We start from the raw sequence: 22,152 nt of genomic DNA, 5'->3' as shown, positions 1-22,152 counted from the left end.
ATACAGAATAGAACAGAATAATAGAATTTAGGCCAAAGGCCAAGCGCTGGGACCTACGAGGCCATTCAGCGGAAAACCTCCAGGTTACCCTATGAAACAATTGTTAGGAGAGGGTGGAAAGCAAGATGGTAGAAAGATAATACGAATGGAGGTACAGTAAAAGGAATGAAAGGGGTTGCAGCTTGGGGCCGAAGGGACGCTGCAATGAACCTTAAGCAATGCCTACAGTGCACCGCGCGAGGTGCAATGACGACACTATCCTCCTAAGGGGGGCAAAAGCTTTAATGGACAAGAAATAACACTTGCACCCACAAATATTTATTTCCCACCTGGGAAATTGACTCAGTTCTGCAATATTTGCTTAAACAGACTGAAAAGATAAATTGATGATCAACAGTAACTTTTAATTTTAAAAGGCAGTCCCCGGTTTAGACTTCTTTGTAAATATTTTTTAAATATATTCATCAGAAATTATTTGATTTACGATCGTGCACGCTGATCCGAAAGAAATTTGGCCCCAAAACGGCAGAATAATCATAATTTGATTTTTTTTATGAAAACTCAATAATAATGCTAGTTTATGTCGTTTTCAATGCACTGGGGCATTAAAACTAAGGTTTTCAGATTTTTGACATTTTCAACGATTTTAAACAGGTTACGAAAAAGAACGAACCCCAGTTTGGCTGGGACCGCCTGTATTTGGTTCATCTAAGACAACTGTTCCTCATTTGAAGGTCAACCTTGTGTGCAATAAATAACTTCATTCTTCTTTAATCTAGAGTGCTTTTAAATAAAACTGAGACTTCTTTGTAAATATTTTTACTGAATGTTTGATTGAAAAGCCTATGACTTTATGAAAATTCAGCTATAAAGCCTTTCAGTGTTTTAAACAGTGAAAAGAGTGAGTGATTTGGCTGGACAGCTAATTTGCAGATTGAGGGACGAGGTAAAATAACAGACTAAACACAATATATATATATATATATATATATATATATATATATATATATATATATATATATATATATATATATATATATATATATATATATATATATATATATATATATATATATATATATATATATATATATATATATATATATATATATATTACATAATTGCAACAGACAAGCACAGTGGAAAGTAAAGTTTATTAAGGAATAAGTAGACGACATTTAAGGAAACATTTTATTGATGGGAAATCTCAATTAGTAAATATATTTTTACAATAAACCATACTAATATAAAAGTTAAAATATTAAAACTAATAATAGACATTCAATAATATCCTTAAATATAAAACATCAACAGTCAAAAGTTATAAAATACTAGATACCAGACACTCAGATGGATGAGATGTGTGTGTGTATACACATATACATTTTATATATATATATATATATATATATATATATATATATATATATATATATATATATATATATATATATATATTGTATACTGTATATATATACAGTGCTCCCCCACTTTCTCGCTAGGATAGGTTCCAGAACCCACCTCGAAAATGCAAAATCTGCAGAAATGCAAAATCCATGAAAATGTAAAATCCGTGAAAATGGAAAATCCGCGAAAATGGAAAATCCGTGAACATGCAAAATCCGCGAAAATGCAAAATCCCCTCTAAAAATGCTTATAACTGCCAAATTTCCTGTACCCCTTAAACTAAAATGCTTATAACTGTCTATTTTAAAAATTCACAGCCTAATTTAGTACTTCAAACAAAAATATACCTCAATTTATCATAATAAAACAATTCATTATCAATTCAAATAAAAATACACCCCAAACCATCATGCCAAAATATCCTAAGTCATCTTAGATTAGTACCGTTTTGCAACTCTTACTCTTATGTATATATGCCACCTAAAATGCTTATAACAATGATTTGCCATTTTTAAAATATTAATATAAACACAGCAAAATGTCTATAAAATGTTTAATACAAATTAAATAAATCTTTAATACAAATTAAATAAATCTGTCTTACAGAATGTTTGACAACTAATCAAGTTACCCCTGTGTGCATAAGCATAGTCGTTATCTCTCATAGTACTGAAGTTGTCCTGTTTTCTTCAAATATCAGGAAAAACAATTAAAATTATCACTAATTCACTTTCTTTTGTAGAGCAACACTTTATTCACTACTTACTGCATTTTTCACATTGGGTTCGTGACTAAATACAAATTTTTATGATATAAATAATTTACAGTGTACTTACACTGTAGCAATGTTATCTACAAAATCCGCGAATTACTGAAAGTTCCCCTGTGGAAAAGTGAATAATGTGTTCCACAAAAATCCGTGACAAAATGAAGCGTGAAAAAGTGGGGTAGCACACTGTATGTATGCATGTATAATTATATATATATATATATATATATATATATATATATATATATATATATATATATGTGTGTGTGTGTGTGTGTGTATGTAAGTATCCAGGAACAAAATCAAAGCAATTCCCTGATTACACAGCTACACAGTAAATGCCTTTTTTATTATTTTGAAATATACAGCCCAGCTACTGTAGAAGGACTTTGTGATCTGATCTACAGATCTATGAAGCTGTAAAGCCAATCACTGGGGCTCTTCCAGCCAATCAGAGCTTAAGAAAGAGAAAAAGAAGGAAATGGAGTGGCTGGACAGTAAGATATAGAGATCCAGAATAAAAAAAGAAATGAAGGACAAATATCCAAAAGGTAGGACTAAGAAGTAACCGCCAAGAGATGCCGGTCAGTTAATGCGACCTGGATGCTTGAGAATGGCATCAAGTGTTTATGTGACCTTATCTGTTGTGTTACGTGATCGATGTAAGGGTTCAAAAGCAAAGACCCAAAACTTGCATTGTAAATCACCTATTCTATTACAGCAGCTGTACGTATTCAACTACAGATGACTGGAGGTCTTTGGTTACTCATTAAACTTAAACAATACATAAATTTTTTGGCTTTTAAGTAACTCTGAGATTGATCTGTCTGAAACTCTCGTAGGAATTCCATTCAATTGACTCACAAAGAATGAATATTTTCACTCACTGTATAGGGTAAAATAAACATTAGCTCTGTTTACTAATACTCTTTAAGGGAAATGTTTTTATGATATTTACCAATATATGGGTAACAGCATTTTGCAATGAATCCGTAAGGATTAAGACTCTCCTTGATAAAAGGAAAGTTAATACATGTAAGCCAACATAACCAGAATAAATATTTATTCCCTGGTAACCGAAAGTTTTATTACATTCTTTGTAAGATCACTGGGAATAAAATATTAAATTTAATTATAACTTACATTCACAAGAACTAAAGAAAATATTAATCTACCATATGTCTGTTTCAGATGTAAATAGATTTTCATGTTTACACTTCAAAAAAATAAAAGGACTGTGACTAGGAGATTACAAACTGAAAAAGGGTTGTCAGCATAACTTCTATATAAGAGAGATTTTTAAAGACAAAAGACACTAACTGAATCATCTAACCTCATGATATAAAAGAAAGGCACTAAAGGCATGAATGTCAGTGGACCTAGTGGATCACCCAAGGGAAATCCATCCTTTTGTTTACAAACATTCAGTAGAGATCTTAAACTGCTGGTTCCTGCTCAACAAAGTAATCTATGAAGTTGCAGTTTTTCATTAAAAATCTGGCTTGAATCCTTATAAAAGCTATCAACACAGATAACAAAAATTCTGAATACACTATGGACTTCACAGCACTGTTTTCATAACACCAGTTACCAAAATTAGCATTACATACTTCTTTGATAAAAGTAAGCATATCATTTATAGTACAGTATACTCATTAATTATTACAAGAGGTGTGCATGGGCATATGCAGGTGAAAATAACTAAGACTGACATACAGTAGGTCACATGGGGCATCCATTTTCATGCACGTTTGACAAACCATATAATATTCTTGGTCTGGAAACCATCATCAAAGGTATTTGCTGACTTCTTTTCCCAGTTCAAAATTGTAAGGACTTCACAATCTTCAAGTTTAAATTTGGTATGGACATTAAAAATCTTATTTACCTCAGAAATAGTCAGTTACTATTAAGAATAACAGCACAGTCTTCACTTTGGAAAGTGTTCCACTTATAAGCACAAGGTTTGTACATTGGAGTGACGACAACTCACCTGTCGAAGCATCTCACAAGCCATCTCAAAGATAGCACCATCTCAAAGAGACCAGTAGCAAGTTTCCGAACTGAAATTCAAAAGGCCTGACAGACAATGACCACCACCAAAAGGCCCTACAGAGACCAGTATGGACTAAGTTTCCGAACTGAAATTCTTATCAAAGGCCTGACATTAACAGACAATGAGACTGCACCACCAAAAGGCCCTACAGAGACCAGTATGGACTAAGTTTCCTAATTGAAATTCTTATCAAAGGCCTGACATTAACAGACAATGAGACTGCACCACCAAAAGGCCCTACAGAGACCAGTATGGACTAGTTTCCCAACTGAAATTCTTATCAAAGGCCTGACATCAACAGACAATGAGACTATCACCGAGTGCCTCTCCCTATTAAACACACTGCATCATATAGAAAACACTCTCAATAAACCACCAATTCAAAGAATGATTCTTCTCTACATTCTGACCCTACAGGATGCATGCAGCATACATATGACTCCTTCTTGACATTAACACCATTTCCTATTTAGCTGCTGGGACAGTGCCTGCTGAAAGCATTCTGGATTCTGGACTTGAATTAATCTCCAAACCCAAATTTTGACTGGCCAACAGTTTTCCCTCCACCCTTCAGTGATGGTATAAATATGCCTTGTCAAGTATTTTTATTCATCCCACTGCTGATGATGATGAGAATGTGAGGTCTAGAAATGTATGCGTAACTGTGAGGTCTAGAAATGTACGAGTAACTCCTCAGAAGTTTCCAAAGCTAAGTGGTTGTATAGGAAATGTGTGTAAAAAAGAAGTAACATTATTTAGCATGCAAGCGTATGGTCGTTCCATTCAAGTGAATGGCAGTTCTAGAATGCATTTCTGAAATCTCCTTTTAACCTTAATACCAAAATAGATTCTGACAGTAAAGAATATTTTAACACTTTACTTTCATAATAAAGCTTAAGAATGGTTCTACTGCAGCACACACATTCAAGTGTTGAATTCTTAACCTAGAGGTAATAAATATACCATATATAAATATATAAATATAAAGTCCACTACATTCTCTCAATGTTACGATGGCTTCCATCCTGGTAGTTTACTCAGGTAATCTGGATGTGCGAATATATAATCAAATTTGTTTTGGTGGATTTTCTTGTAGCCTAAGTTGGTCATGAACTTCACCAGTTCAGCTTTGGGTTCAGGAATATTCAGGTGTTCGACGATCAAGATCCCGACCTTGACTCTGTCGAAGGGGATTGTTTTCAGAACCTAAAATGAGAAGAAGTGTTAACTTTGAAATGTGTATTATTATCGTTGTCATCTTGTCACTGTCATGCCTGTACGTTTGATTTCTACTATCTTTCAATATGATTAATGGAATGGAATATGTAATTTAGGCCAAAGGCCTAAGCACTGGGACCTATCAGGTCATTCGGTGCTGAAAGGAAAATTGAGAGTAAAAAGGTTTTAAAGATGTAAAAGGAGGAAAACCTCGTAGCTGCACTGTGAAACCATTGTTAGGAGAGGGTGGAAAGTAAGATGGAAGAAAGCAAATATGAATGGGGGCTCGTAAAAGGAATGAAAGGGGTTGCATATGAATGGGGGCTCGTAAAAGGAATGAAAGGGGTTGCAGTTAGGGGCCAAAGTGACGCTGCAAAGCACCTCAAGTAATGCCAACAGTGCAACGAGTGAGGTGTACTGATGCCACTGCCCTCTTAAATGACACGCTTAACTGCAGTACGTTCACAATGGATTACTGTATACTGTATCTAGATGCTAATACAAATTTGAATACTTCTGGGTTTCTGTTTAATATAAAAGTTATAATGTCATGATAGAGGTTTGATGATCTAAGATAATGGTACAGTTCATGAAACATGGCACTGTACTGCCAAACTCTTCCAGTTACGATTTTGCTGCATAGCTGACACCGGCGTACATATACAGTTTCCGTCTGGGATACGAAAGAAATTCGATATTGTTAAATTTGTCACTTTGTTGGAATTTTCTGTACTTGTAGTTGCAGTTTCCTTTCATTTTGGTCACTTTCCTCCTTATATTTTAATGGTTTACAGTAAACACCCCCCCCCCGTATTCGCGTTCTCATGATTCGCGGACTCACGCATTCGTGGGTTTCTCTGTGGAACATATCTAGACATTATTCGCGGAAAATTCGCCCATTCGCGGTATTTTTCACTGAGAAATATTCACTAATTACAGTATTTTCATATAATTTTCATGAATAAATGCACTTTTTGTGATAAAACTATTAAAATACTCAGGTATATGCATTTTTACAGGGGGTTTCTTGTGCTTAAATTATCAAAATGGGCAGTCCTAAGTGTTTTTAGAGGGATTTTAAGTATTCGCGGATTTTAGGATTTTAACTATTCGTGGGGGGGGTGGTACGCATCCCCCGCAAATACGGGAGGTTCACTGTACTTAAATTTGTATCTATTTATTTATTTACTTGATTTTGTTAATTTATATTTTCTTTTCTCATAACTGATCTCTTCTTTCTGTTACCTTCTGTTATTCCTTTCAAATGAACACCGTATTCTTTGGAAGCTTGAATTTCAGGCCAACGGCCCCCGGAGTCTTGATCTATATAAATAAGGTTCATCTTCTGAACACGTAATGACAACTTGCTCAATGCGCTGCTCCAAAATGAGCACATTAAAACACATCAACTCTGTTCCACTCAATAAACAAAGCTAAGTCCATTCAACTTTTTACTATCTGTCATAAGTCCAACCAACTGCTTCTGTTTGAAATGAATATCACGTAGTGTCATGAGACAGCCTTCTAATCCTACCGTGAAAATCACACGATTACATTACAGTCTGACTTATGAATGCATCTGCAGTTAGGGCAGAGTTTGAAATAATTGGTGTTAGGTTATATACACACCACTGCAACAGGATTAGAAGGAAATGACGTGCACCATAATCCTCAAAACATTAGGAAACTTAACCTTTCAATGATATCACTGCATTGTTTTTTTAGATTCTTATTATATTGACGTCCTCAGCAATCAAGATGCAGAGAGAAAACAGACTTAAGCTCTCCTAATCAAACTGATTATGTATTATGAAGAAAACACTGTTTAAAAAGGATATGCAGTATTTGAAACACGTTGATTGTTGTGATGACGATATAGATAAATAGATAAAAACACACACAAATAAATATATATATATATATATATATATATATATATAATATATATATATATATATATATATATATATATATATATATATATATATATATATATATGAACTGGAAAAAACATGAAAAACTAAAAACATGAAAAATAGCCATGCCAAGGTTAAGTAGATGTTTACTACAACTTAATATATGTAAAATGAAAACACTTTTGTGAAGTAAGAGGGCTTCTCAACAATTCAGATGTATTTAATTTAAATCCAAACGGCAATTATATTTTTGTTTGAACTTAAGTCAGTCACAACAACAGATATAATGCAGAGATTCACTGAAAATACTGTAAGTTCCCGTATAGGAAGGCAAATGACGTTTTTAAATTTTACGACAATTGTATTATACCGGTACTATACTAAGCCAAAAACTTTCTTTCCATTCATTCCTCCATGTGGTTGAATGGATAAAACATTGGCCTGGTGTTTCAAAGGTAGGCGGTTCAAGTATCTAATCAGGAGGTTACTGTTGTCAGCAAATTTTACCATTTGATGCTGAACACAGATGTAACCATTTGCAGGTCTGATGAATGCTAAAAATATTTCTATTTACTGATAAATTTATAATTCACTAAGCAAAATGACATGACAACTTCATGTGGGTAATGTAATTGGTGCTTGAAATATGACCAATAGAATATGCTGATATGCCCAAAAGATTAAAAATAAATTCTGCCAAAAGATTAAAAATAAATTCTGAAATACTAAAAAAATTACTCATATTTGTTCACTCAGGTTAAAGATCTTTTTAAATTAACATAATTTACTTAACAGATACCGTCTCACCTTGAATTCGAATCCTTCAATGTCCAGATTGAAGACGTCGATGAAGGAGATGTCCAGGGCAGAGAGGATGGAGTAAAAGGGAAACGATTTGACGTGAATCGTCTCACTGGTTTCATCCTTGGCGAGGTGACCTTGCTGCCCTGAGCCTCTGAAAGAGAAGGAAAAAAGGAGAAAGTAAGAGAAAAGAGAAAGGATATGTCTGGTATCCTTAGGGATGAAGGATATGTCTGGTATCCTTAAGGCAAAGGATATGTCTGGTATCCTTAGGATGAAGGATATGTCTGGTATCCTTACGATGGCTGGTATCCTTAAGATGAAGGATATGTCTGGTAACCTTAAGGCAAAGGATGTGTCTGGTATCCTTAAGAGGAAGGATACGTATGGCATCCTTAAGACGAAGGATACTTATGGTATCCTTAAGACGAAGGATACTTATGGTATCCTTAAGACGAGGGATATGTCTGGTATCCTTATGACGAAGGACATGTATGGTATCCTTAGGATGAAGGATATGCCTGCTATCCTTAAGATGAAGGATGTCTGATACCCATAAGGTGAAGGATGTGTCTGGTATACTTAAGATGAAGGATATGTCTGGTATCCTTAAGACGAAGAATATGTCTGGTATCCTTAAGACTAAGGATATGTATGGTATCCTTAAGACAAAGAATATGTATGGTATCCTTAAGACGAAGGGTATGTCTGGTATCCTTAAGACGAAGGATATGTCTGACACCCTTAAGACGAAGGATATGTCTGGTATCCTTAAGACGAAGGATATGGCTGGTATCCTTAAGACAAAGGATACCATGTATCCTTAAGACAAAGGATACCATGTATCCTTAAGACGAAGGATATGTATTTTAATAATAATAATAATAATAATAATAATAATAATAATAATAATTATGTAGCAGCCTCGAATGCTAAAAGTTATAAAACAGAAAAAAAAGATTTCCAGTATTCTACCTCTAAAAAAATATATATATAGAAATATCTAGATATATAGAGAAATATCTAGATTTCCCATTCATGTTACAATGCCCTCGGACTGCAAAGAAACTGTCTAAAGTTTTTGCCCATGCAAATTATTTTCTCAGTTTTGAAGCATTACCTCAAATCATGTTTCAATATTTCTCAAAAAAAAAAAAAAATAAATAAATAAAAACTAGGGGTATATGGTCATAATTTTGGCTGGGTGAAAGAAAATTTTGAAAGGTTTAGAATTACGAGCCTTAATCGTCGGACAACTAGCGAGAGAGAGAGAGAGAGAGAGAGAGAGAGAGAGAGAGAGAGAGAGAGAGAGAGAGAGAGAGAGAGAGAGAGAGATTGTGTTGATGTTGACACAAAAATACAGAAAATTTAATGTTAAATATTTTTCAATTTAAAAATATAAAAAAATCAGGGTGCTTAATCATAAATTTGGTCAGAAATTATAAACAGCCTTAGTCTTCGTACGACTATTGACAGAGAGAGAGAGAGAGAGAGAGAGAGAGAGAGAGAGAGAGAGAGAGAGAGAGAGAGAGAGAGAGAGAGAGAGAGAGAGAGAGAGAGAATGTGTTGTTGTTGACACTAATATTATATACTTAGTGTGGGTGGGGTACCATTTTCTCTTTCTGTCAGAGATGTTTAGTGTTGCCATCTATTGACCGCTACCGTAACTTTTTCATAAGCGTATGTAATTTGATGCCTATTCATTATGCTAGAATTCTTCTTAAAATATGTATTACTACTACTACTACTATTATTATTATTATATTATTATTATTTGTAAAATTAGGAAAAAGACCTTCTTAAATACAGGTTTTGTTAAACAAAATGGCAGTTTCAACAGCATTTATTTTATATAGTAAACGCTCAATTCGTCTTATTAAATATGAATATTGGTCAATTGCTTGCAACCATTCCAGCGCAAGAAAAACAATTAATAAGACGAACTGAGCGTTTACTCTATAAAATAAATGCTGTTGAAACTACCATTTTGTTTAACAAAACTTGTATTATTATTATTATATTATTATTATTATTATTATTATTATTATTATTATTATTCAGAAGATGAACCCTATTTATATGGAACAAGCCCAAAAGGGGCCACTGACTTGAAATTCAAGCTTCCAAAGAATAAGGTGTTCATTCGAAAAAAGGTAAGGGGATGCACAGAACGAGGAGATCGGTTACTAGAAAAACGGATAAATTAACAAAGTAACAAATAAATAAAAAGGTAAGTAAAATATAAAACCTAACTATAAAATATAACTATAAAGAAAAGTGATAAAACCTCCTGGCATCAACTCACGTGAAAAGAAGCTCAGCCGACGATGTCGTAGGCGAGAGAGCCGCCTGCAGAATGTAGGCCTTCCTGTGTTTGCCCAGCAATATCTCGTAGTTGACGGGATTTGGCTCTATGAGTAGACCCTTGAAACCCAATTCTCTCTCGAGGTACAGCGTGGAACTCGACGTCTCTCCATCCAGTGCCCCCACCTCCACGAAGAAGCCTTCACGCTGTTAATTGAAAAGGAGTCATATATATATATATATATATATATATATATATATATATATATATATATATATATATATATATATATATATATATATATATATATATATATCTATATCACTTTTTGTAGCTGCATTATTTCATGTGTATTTCAGCTGCCAACAAAGAAGTTAAGTTACTTTTCACATTATTCTCTGTCAATACCACAATTTTTACTACTACCGGGTGTCAAGATGATATTTAACGATACCTACTGTATCTGATGCTTCACTTATTTTCTGTGGTGAATTTATTTAAGAATTAATGTATTTTATCAATTGCTCCCAAAAGATACTTTTTTCCTACTGAACTGACCTTCCTTGCTTAGAAAATCTTACAGACACTGACCTTGTCCAGACCATCCTACAGACACTGACCTTACCTGGACCATCCTATAGATATTGACCTTGCCTGGTCCATCCTACAGATACTGACCTTGCCTGAACAACCCCTACAGACACTGACCTCCCTCACCTGGACCATCCCCTAGGCACTGACCTTGCCTGGACCATCTTACAGACACTGACCTTGCATGGACCACCCTACAGTCACTGACCTTGCCTGGACTATCCTACAGATACTGACCTTGCCTGGACCATCCTAAAGACACAGACCTTCCCTGGACCATCGTACAGACACTGACCTTGCCTGGACCATCTTACAAACACTGACCTTCCCTGGACCATCGTACAGACACTGACCTTGCCTGGACCATCTTACAAACACCGACCTTCCCTGGACCATCGTACAGACACTGACCTCACCTGGACAGCCCTACAGACAATGACTGCCTGACCATCCTACAGACACTGACCTGTCTAGACCATCCTACAGACACTGACCTTGCCTGAGCCATACTACAGAAACTTACCTCTCCTGGACCATCCTACAGACACTGACCTTGCCTGGACCATCCTACAGATACTGATCTTGCCTGGACCATCTTACAGATGCTGACCTTGCCTGGACCATCCTACAGCCACTGACCTTGCCTGGACAGCCCTACAGACACTGAACTTGCCTGGACCATCCTACAGACACTGACCTTCCCTGGACCATCCTACAGACACTGACCTTGCCTGGACCATCTTACAGACACTGACTTTGCCTGGACTACCCTACAGATACTGACCTTGTCTAGACCATCCTACAGGCATTGAACTTGCCTGGACAGCCCTACAGACACTGACCTTGCCTGAACTGTAGTACAGACACTTAACTTGCCTGGACCATCCTATACACACTGAACTTGCCTGGACAATCCTACAGATACTGACCTTGCCTAGACCATCTTACAGACACTGACTTTGCCTGGAAACATCTTACAAACAAACTTTGCCTGGACCACCTTACAGACACTGGCCTTGCCTGGACCATCCTACAGACACTGACACTGTCTGGACCATCCTAAAGATGCTGACCCTGCCTGGACCACCCTACAGACAGTGACCTTGCCCGAGCCATACTACAGACACTGACATTGTCTGGACCATCCTAAAGACACTGACCCTGCCTGGACCATCCTACAGATACTGACCTTGCCTGGACCGTACAAATCGCCGACAAATTTTGACTGTTCCATAAAGGTGAAATGTTTCCGTTTGGGGTTGGAGAGCTGGTAATCCTCTGTCGATGGCGGACGAAGCAGCGAGCGAATGTAGGTTACCAGCTTTGGGTTTTCCTGCCATAGACCCTGTGGTGGAGAGAGAGAGAGAGAGAGAGAGAGAGAGAGAGAGAGAGAGAGAGAGAGAGAGAGAGAGAGAGAGAGAGAGAGAGAGAGAGAAATTTTGCTTTAGTTTCTATGGTTTTCTTAAGCATATAAGTGACTGTTTTTTCATTGGCAAGACTGTTGATATCACGAGACTTATCCCAAACAATTCAAGGCAAACCAATTACGTGAAGACTACATATCTCAAGACTCTATTTTTATTTATTTATTTGATCTAAGTTTTCCCTCGTTATATTTAGTAGCTGTATAACAGACAAAAATCTTACCTGGTAATTGTTGTCTGTGATTTTCTCAGCTGCTGGTTCAGGATCCCTGATATTTGGGACGTAATCTGAAAAATATGTCCAGATAGAGTTGCTCATCACAGGAGAAATAAATAATGAATGAATGAATAAATGAATGAATGACAAGGAAGAAATAAGTTAAGGACAATAACCTTCGTTTTCTTTCTCGGAAAAAAAAAAACAACTCCCACTTCCAACATGCTTTAGTTTTCATCATCACTTTTTTTTTAGAACTGCGTCTGTCAAGCTTCAAAATACCTCAGGTTCCTGAGTCGCCAACTCAAAGATCAATCTTGAATCAATCTTTCAAACCTTCCACTACCGGGATGTGGAAATCTCTGCTGTATTCTGTACTCCCTACATATAAATTTAATCATTTTCTTCTCAAGAGGTTGGTCCCTTTGATGCTTAGGGCATCATATTGCCTTAATCTACCCAATGACATTAATTAAGGCATTACATGCCACAGCTTCCTTAATATAAGTAAACACCACTTTAACTCTTGGTGTGAACATCAGACTCGAAAATTTATACAGAAACTGTTCGGAGGTTTCCATCACAAGAGCTAAAAATGAATTAAACATTCATATATTCAATTTTAGAACTTGAAACAGTCAACTACAGACCATTTTACGCTTTTCTTTCTAGAGGCAAAAGTGTCATCCATTAACAAGTCAGACTATAACTTCATGGCAGTAACCGTACAAGATTTACGTCGAAGTCATTTCCTTCTTTAATTACAAGACATCAAAGAAAATTTCATATTAATAAACGAAGACAAGCGAATGAAGACAAGCGAATGAAGACAAAAGAAGGAAAAATATGAAAACATAGAGTACGAAAAACTTGGAATGGGAATATCAAATTTAGGTTAAAAGCCAAGAGCTGGGATCTATGAGGTCTTTCAGCGGTAAAAGGAGTTTTGAAATAATTGTTAGGAGAGGGTGGGTGGGAAGTAAAATGGAAGAAAGAGAATATGAAACGAGGCACAGTGAAAGGAATCAAGTGGGTTGCAGCTAGGGGCCAAAGAATATAAAATAAAATATAAAATTTAGGCCAAAGGCCAAACGCTGTGACCAGTGACCAGTGAGGTGAAACAATCAGTGAAAAGGTTGAAACTGAAACAGGATGAAAACCTCGCAGTTGCACTACGAATCAACTGTTAGTAGAAGGTGGAAAGCAAAACGGAAGAAAAAAAATATAAAAAACAGACAGAATAAAAGGAATCAAACGGGCTGCAGCTAGGGCCCAGGGGGACGCTGCAAAGAACCTTTAAGTAATGCCTACGGTGCATCGCATGAGGTACACTGACAGCACTAAGCCCCTACGGGAGAGGAAAAACTTACTCTCGTTTCCCTGAAGACAAAAAAACACCAGGAGCACAAGCAGTCCTAAGGAGAATATCACCAACGTCCTTCTAGACACCAAGGACCTCTGGCTTCCATAGGACATTGCGTCGTGATAATACCTCCTTCCTGTTGCAAAGATAAAATAGAAAGTTCTTCACTTTACAAGTTAAAATTCTGTATTTTTTTTATCCTACACATTCAAGTTTGTGATAAATTATCTTTTTGCTATGAAAACATTAGCCTTTCCCTTATCCCTAATATATATAATATATATATACATATATATATAATCTTTATATATATATAGATATGATTATATATATATATATATATATATATATATATATATATATATATATATATGTATGTATGTATGTATATATGTATATATACATATATATATATATATATATATATATATATATATATATGTATATATAGATATATATACACACACCAATAGGCTATATATGTATATATAAATTATATATATATATATATATATATATATATATATATATATATATTACAATCAGAATATATACATATAAATTATACCTCAGCTCACTAGTTAATATTCTGTAAATTTTTTATCCTACACATTACACTTTGTGATAAAGCATTTTATTGCAAGAAAATCAATAGTCGTTCCCTCTATATAATATAATATATATACAGTATATATGATATATATATATATATATATATATATATATATATATATATATATATATATATATATATATATATTATATAAAGGAATGGTAGAGGTTGCAGCTAGGGACCGAAGGGACGCTGCAAAGAACCTTAAGTAATGCCTACAGTGCATCGCATGAGGCGCACTGATGGTACTCCCCCCCTACGGAATCTGGTACCTTGGGGATTTCACGAGACTGTGAAGATGACGTTGAGAAAGCAGCGACAGAGTAGCTACATTTCTGTCTGGCTACTAAAAATGTCCCATTAGTAGCGAGAGAGAGCAGGGACCTACTACCATGGCAAGTTATGAGAGTTAGCAGACTAGAGGGTTCATTAAACACATGCCAATAACCTGTACACTCTGCTAGGCCCGAGTTCGAGTCTCCGGCCAGCCAATGAAGAATTAGAGGAATTTATTTCTGGTGATAGAAATTCAGTTCTCGGTATAACGTGGTTCGGATTCCACAATAAGCTATAGGTCCCGTTGCTAGGTAACCAACTGGTGCTAAGCCACGTAAAATAAGTCTAATCCTTCGGGCCAGCCCTAGGAGAGCTGTTAATCAGCTCAGTGGTCTGGTTAAACTAAGGTATACTTAATTTTTGTAGCTAGATCAGCTTCTGAAAACATTCTTAAAAATAAATAAACAATAAATGTATAATTAAATAATCAAATAAATACAAATAAAAATAAATACATAATAATTCAAAACTAAATAAAAATAATTAAAAATAAATAAATAATATATTGGCCAATAAGGCCTGTACTACTCTATGCAACAGAAACATAGGCACTGACAAGTAAAACTGGGATTCTGGAAAGAAGTGACCACCGACTGTTCAAGTTCACTGGAGCTGAAATATAAAATCTGCGCCAACGGCCAAGCGCTGGGACCTACGAGGTCATTTAGCGCTGAAAATGACGTAAAAACAATTGTTTGGAGAGAGTGGAAAGTAAGGTGGAAAAAAGGAATATGAAAGGAGGTATAGTCAGAGGAATGAAAGGGGCTGCAGCTAGGGGCCGAAGGGACGCTGCAAAGAACCGCAAGTAATGCCTACAGTGCACCGTGTGAGGTGCACTGGCAGCACTACCTGCGATACGGAGGTTAAAATTCGTGGCCAGAATAGTGTAAAGATCGTATTACGAACGAATAATCGGTCAAGTGGTACCAAATGGCTGAGAGAACAAAAAATCACTTATCACGGGAAATGATGATAACTACGGAATCTGTTACGTCACTTCCCAACATTGCTGTTTGAATTTTGTAATAATTCCCAACAGCCAGTGACTATTTCCTTTCTTAATTTAACAGCACATACTTCTACAGCATCCAAAGCCTTGTTGATCCATCCAAAAGACTTGTTACTGCGTTACTGTAGGGAGATCTCTCTCTGATGATGAATAATTTCACCGCAAGGTGATAGTCCTGTTCTCTTAATCTTTTTATAACACTTATCTTATCAGCAAGGGTTGGGACACAAATGACTCGGGGTCACTAGATCGTGCTGAAAATTCTTATCTCCGGAAAAGCCTAACTTAACTCACTCTGGTCCTAGGATGCTAGTTTTGATCTTTATACTGCTAGTTTTATTTATTTCATTCAACTGATCTTAATAATAATAATAATAATAATAATAATAATAATAATAATAATAATAATAATAATAATAATCTTTATTGCGACTCAGGGCCATATACATGGAATAAACAAATACAATACACACAATCTAGATACATAAGGTAACATGATAAAAATAATGATCGTCAGTATCCACACCGTTGCTGAAGAAGTAGAAAAAAAGAATTCATAATAATGGTAATGACAGTAATTACATGGAAAAAAAAAAGTAAAAAATGATAACAATAAAAAATACAGATTGCAGACGATTAATTTCCATCTGGGAACCTTAGGTGGTTACACGAGTCAGGTCCAGAAGGCTAAATACTAATACTGAAAATTGCAAAACTCTACAATGATATTAATCACAGTAATAATAAAGAGTTTTATTCATATGTCTGTCTTATACCCATTTCCAAATGTCTCTTTCAAAGAAACTTCCCAAGTCCCTTTGAAAGATTTAGAAACTTTCCAAGTCCCTTTGAAAGATTTAGAAACTTTCCAAGTCCCTCTGAAAGATTTAGAAACTTTCCAAGTCCCTCTGAAAGATTTAGAAACTTTCCAAGTCCCTCTGAAAGATTTAGAAACTTTCCAAGTCCCTCTGAAAGATTTAGAAACTTTCCAAGTCCCTCTGAAAGATTTAGAAACTTTCCAAGTCCCTCTGAAAGATTTAGAAACTTTCCAAGTCCCTCTGAAAGATTTGACAGACTGATTTATGAAATTTGGGCTCTCAGGCCAAGCACAGGGGCACTTTCGGCCATTCAGAGCTTAGGACAATGAAAAGAGGGAGTTGGAAGGTTGGACAGCAAGATAAGGAGATCCAGAAAGTACGTGGGTCTAAAGGTTGGAATTGGAATATAAAATTTAGGCTGTGGAGCAAAGCGCTGAGACTTATGAGGTCATCCAGCACTGAAAGGGAAATTGAGAGTGAAAAGGTTTCAAAGGTGTACCTGGAGGAAACCTCAAAGCAGTTGCAATATGAAACAATTGTTAGGAGAGGGTGGAAAGTAAGATGGAAGAAAGATAATATGAACGGAGGCACAGTAAAAGGAATGAAAGGGGTTGCAGCTAGGGGCCGAAGTGATGCTGGAAATAACCTTAAGTAATGCCTACAGTGCACCACATGAGGTGCACTGATAGCACTGCTCCCCAATGGGATGGGTCTACAGGCGGAACTGTAGAAAACCCCACAGTTGCACTAATAAGCAAGAGGTTGGATAGTAGGACTGAAAAAAGAACTGTAATGGAGGTTAATTACAAGGCTGAAAGAGGTTGCAGCTATGAGCCGAAGGAACGTTACAAACAACCATTAGTATTGCTTACTGTGCACCACATAAGATGAACTGACGGCGCTACCCCCTCAGGGGGTCCTTTTGATAGCGCACGAAGCCTCATGAAAAAAATGGGATGCACGTTTCGTCCTTTTCCAAATTTTTTCGTCCCGACTACTAATGTTCAATGGTCAGAAAATTACTTAAATGCGACTGGTTTTTTCAAGCTAGGATACACCGTACGTCACCTATTAATAAATGCATTCAGCATTATCTTTTAAGTCACTTCAATGGGTTCCTAGATCTTTTTAGAGGTACGAATTCTTCTTAGGCTACGGCGGTTCAGGTAACACTCTTTTGGTGGGACGCCATATTGGATTCAAAATCCCTTTCGACACTTATTTTACGAAGACTTCACATGCTTATTCTAGTTCGTATGGCAGTACCCTACAGCTCATTTTGTTACTGAAACTTCAATCTTTTGAAAGGCGTTCTGAAAAGTTTAACTTTTTTGTTTTTTTGCCAACTAAATAGCGAGTGAAAAGTTGCCAACTGAGCGATCGGCGCGTGTCATCGGCGATGTCTTACCCTATTTTCGTAGTTTATGATCATCGAAGTACATTTTACTCGCCAAAAATTAAGGCATTATATCTTATCATGGATTTGTTGATATTCCCTTTCTGAATAAACCTGACTGAACATTCTCTGAATCTTTTAACAGAGCTAAAGTTGCTCTTCCCGACAAGGGTCAACAACTTTGGAATAGCCATCTGAAAACAATGAACAGGAGGTGAGGAGAATTAATCACCTATTTTTTATACTGCTACTCTGTTACGGAACGGATGTGGGAAAACGGAAGTGTGTTACCGCTCATTGTTCTGACACCGCTAGACTGTGGAACAGTCTCCTCCCTGAGGATGTCCTATACAACTGGTACTTGCAAAGTTCAAGCGAAGGTGCAATGCATTACTACCCTAATATTATTCTCCCCTTGCATTTTAATACCGTCATCTCTGTTTATTAATTTAGAGCCTCGATGGCCAAGTCAGTTAGAGCAGCAGCTTCGGACTTCATAGAGGTCTGTGGCACGGGCTCAAATCCGCAGCCGACCTGTCAGAGAGGCGAACACTTTGCTATCCGTGTAGACGCCCTGGGATTATGTATGTAATCAATGGATAGGTTTGCTTAAAAGCAAATGGGTGTTACAGACTAATACACACACAAACAAAGCCAATCCAACATCTCCATAAAACATAACAGACACCTCACACGTCTCGAACTGTCGACCTAATCGCTCAACGTCTCCTCGCCGCTGAGAGAAACGGAGCTGGTGACTGGTACAATACATGTATACGCTACCGGGGTCTAAGTGATGTCAGGCAGGGCAGCCGATCGAGACTACGGTCTACCCCAAAGCCAAATCAAAGTCCTTCAAAGAAGGCATCGTGCTTACCCCATCTAAAAATGGGAAAATAGCATGTTAAAAGAAGAAGAAGAAGATCTCTATTTATTAATCTATGTTGTTCTATTTTAATAAGTGAGATCTGATCTCTTCTTTCTGTATTTCCCTTAAACTCCTCTCACTTCTCCCTAATGAGCACCATATTCTTTGGAAGCTTGAATTTCAAGTCAATGACCCCCGTGGGATTGTTACATATGAATAGGGTTCATCTTCTCAGCATTAAAAAGAGGGGGTTAGAGCGGCTGGACAGCAAGATAAAGTGATCACGAAAATAAAGGAGATGAAATACAAAGATCTAAAGATGGAACTGCACTAGGAGGTAACAGAGGTGTTGGACAGCCAGACTGCAGAATGGATGCAGGAATAGAATATAGAATTCAGACCACTAGCCAAGTGCTGGGACCTATGAGCGCATTGACAGAAAAAGGGTTAACAGGCATAACAGGAGGAAAACCTCGCAATTGCACTATATATCAATTGTTAAGAGAGGGTGGAAAGTAAGATGGAAGAAAGAGAATATGAACAGAGGTACAGTTAAAGGAATAAACAGGGTTACAGCTAGGGGCCAGAAGAGAGGCTGCAAACACCCTTTATAATGCCTAAAGTGCACCGCATGAGGTGCACTGACGGCACTATCCCCCTACGGAAATGGGAATAGAGGCAAAAAAAAAAAAGGGGGGGTCGAAGGGACGCTGCAAAACACCCTTTGGAAATACATATGGTGCGCCTCGCGTACTGCCCCCTTACAGGGAGTACCAGGGACGTCGAAATGGTGCACGCAATGGTTGTTATTAATATTAACGTTCCACTAAACCAAGAATGGAGAATTCTTTTAATTTCGGACACTCACAACAGAAGTTTAAGTACACTATAAGCGAAACCACACATACACACACACATACATCCATACATGTATATATATACATAATATATATATATATATATATATATATATATATATATATATATATATATATATATATATATATATATATATATATATATATACACACACATTATATATAGATGAGAGAGAGAGAGAGAGAGAGAGAGAGAGAGAGAGAGAGAGAGAGAGAGAGAGAGAGAGAGAGAGAGAAACTTAAAGTGGATTACACGAATACAACTTAGGTTCAATTAAGCCCCATACGTACCTTTCAAACACTGAAGAAGTGGCATTCATTAACTTCAACAACGATAGCAGCCAGAACAGCTTACTGTGAGATACGAGTCACTCTGCAAAAATCAAATGAAACGAAACGTTTCTATGCTCACAATACAAGAAGTCTGAACGACACACTGTGACTTACACGTCAGGATATGAGAAACAAAACGACGGAGAATCCAACGCAATCAGAGAGCACCTCTGTCGTCGATCTTACATCGGCGTCTGATCGGTCAACAGTGGCTGTGCCACATCACTTCCTCGATAAAACACGGCACCGATACTTCGGGTACTTTTTTATTCATCCCTACCTAACCGCCCCACCCCTGGTGGAGTGGGGTGGTAGATACCCGACACACTGTCATGGGAATTAAGCCTTAAGGCTATGTGAAAATAGAGGCGATTAGATAACGGAACACCTACGTATTATTTATCTACTTTTTTTTTAAACAGCTTAATATAGACCCAACCCAGCACGAGGTACACTGACAAGTACAACAGCAGCAGCATTATGTACATGCGTACCTTTACCTGTTTCTTAATTAGCCTCCAACTACCTGGATCTTGGATCAGTCATCTCTGTGTTAAGTTTTCACTGGTACTTCGTCGCTACCCTAAAGCTATTCTCCATGCATGTTAATGTATTCTTATCTATTTGTTAATTTTGGTATTTCATTTTTCTTTTTAATGAGTGAGATCTCTTCTTTCTGTATTTCCCTTTACCTTCTTTTACTTCTTCCTAATGAGCACCATATTCTTTGGAAGCTTGAATTTCATGTCAGTGGCCCCTGTGGTGGGCTTGTTCCATATGAATAGGGTTCACCTTCTGAATAATAATAATAATAATAATAATAATAATAATAATAATAATAATAATAATAATAATAATAATAATAACAATAATAATAATGGAAAGTAATTCTGGTATCAAACGAAACAAACACTTTTGGTTCTTCTGCTTAATATCTCTGATAAGTTATCAATAGGCGTGGATAATGAATGCTGTGTGCGGGATTTTGGGAAGGTACATTTGTCCTACACAAATTATAAATATATTTATACATACATACACACATATAAATGTATATACTGTATATACATACATGTATATAATTATATATACATACATATAATCATGAAGCCACAAATGTCGTTTAACATCCAATTCAAGCTACTTCGGCAATATCCCCGATGGGGAATTATCACCGAAGGGGAATTATAAGTAATAAATGGATCGGTAGATGGCTCAGTGGGTAGAACGTCGACTGGAGTCGTTGGACGGTAACTGTGTCGAGGGATCGAGACCCGGCAGTACCGATCCATTTATCGCTTACAATTCCCCTTTGGTGATAATTCCCCATCGGGGATATTCCCGAAGAACCGTGAATTGGATATAAAACGACATTTATAGCTTCATGATTGTATATAAATCACGGTGTGATAAAAATTTCATACATTTCATATATATATATATATATATATATATATATATATATATATATATATATATATATATATATATATATGTGTATGTGTATATATATATATATATATATATATATATATATATATATATATATATATATATATATATATGTGTACAGAGAGAGAGAGAGAGAGAGAGAGAGAGAGAGAGAGAGAGAGAGAGAGAGAGAGAGAGAGAGAGAGAGAGAGCACTTATGGACATAACCTGAACTGTGATGAGAATGACAGGTATAAAAGTTGTACAGAATGACTGGAAGTTTTAAGTACTGAAGCAAGGCATGTGTAAGAATATGTAAGAAGGTGAGTGACTGGTTTTGTATGAAGGTGGCTCTGAGACAGGGGTTATGTTATGCCTCTCTTGCAGTTCGAGACAGTTGTTG

At 36.4% G+C, this 22,152-nt stretch overlaps 1 protein-coding gene across 3 annotated transcripts in view; it reads right to left on the bottom strand.

Moving 5' to 3' along the window:
- Positions 1-4,276: 4,276 nt before the first annotated feature.
- LOC136837005 (protein Star-like) overlaps positions 4,277-22,152 on the bottom strand; it is a 40,285-nt gene continuing 22,409 nt past the window's right edge. The window contains exons 1-7 of one of the 3 annotated variants that reach the window (XM_067101536.1): positions 20,433-20,551; positions 14,075-14,203; positions 12,711-12,775; positions 12,253-12,408; positions 10,473-10,678; positions 8,174-8,321; positions 4,277-5,438 (exon numbers count right to left, since the gene is read on the bottom strand). In XM_067101536.1, the coding sequence (XP_066957637.1) occupies positions 5,241-5,438; positions 8,174-8,321; positions 10,473-10,678; positions 12,253-12,408; positions 12,711-12,775; positions 14,075-14,180 (879 nt within the window). In that variant the 5' untranslated portion in view covers positions 14,181-14,203; positions 20,433-20,551 and the 3' untranslated portion in view covers positions 4,277-5,240. Of the gene's footprint in view, positions 5,439-8,173; positions 8,322-10,472; positions 10,679-12,252; positions 12,409-12,710; positions 12,776-14,074; positions 14,204-20,276; positions 20,552-22,152 lie in introns of those variants that run through there. The other 2 variants (XM_067101534.1, XM_067101535.1) reach the window with 2 other exon arrangements.

The sequence above is a fragment of the Macrobrachium rosenbergii genome, chromosome 57, assembly GCF_040412425.1.
Source record: "Macrobrachium rosenbergii isolate ZJJX-2024 chromosome 57, ASM4041242v1, whole genome shotgun sequence".
Lineage (NCBI taxonomy): Eukaryota > Metazoa > Arthropoda > Malacostraca > Decapoda > Palaemonidae > Macrobrachium > Macrobrachium rosenbergii.
This window is presented reverse-complemented; position numbering and strand designations above follow the sequence as displayed.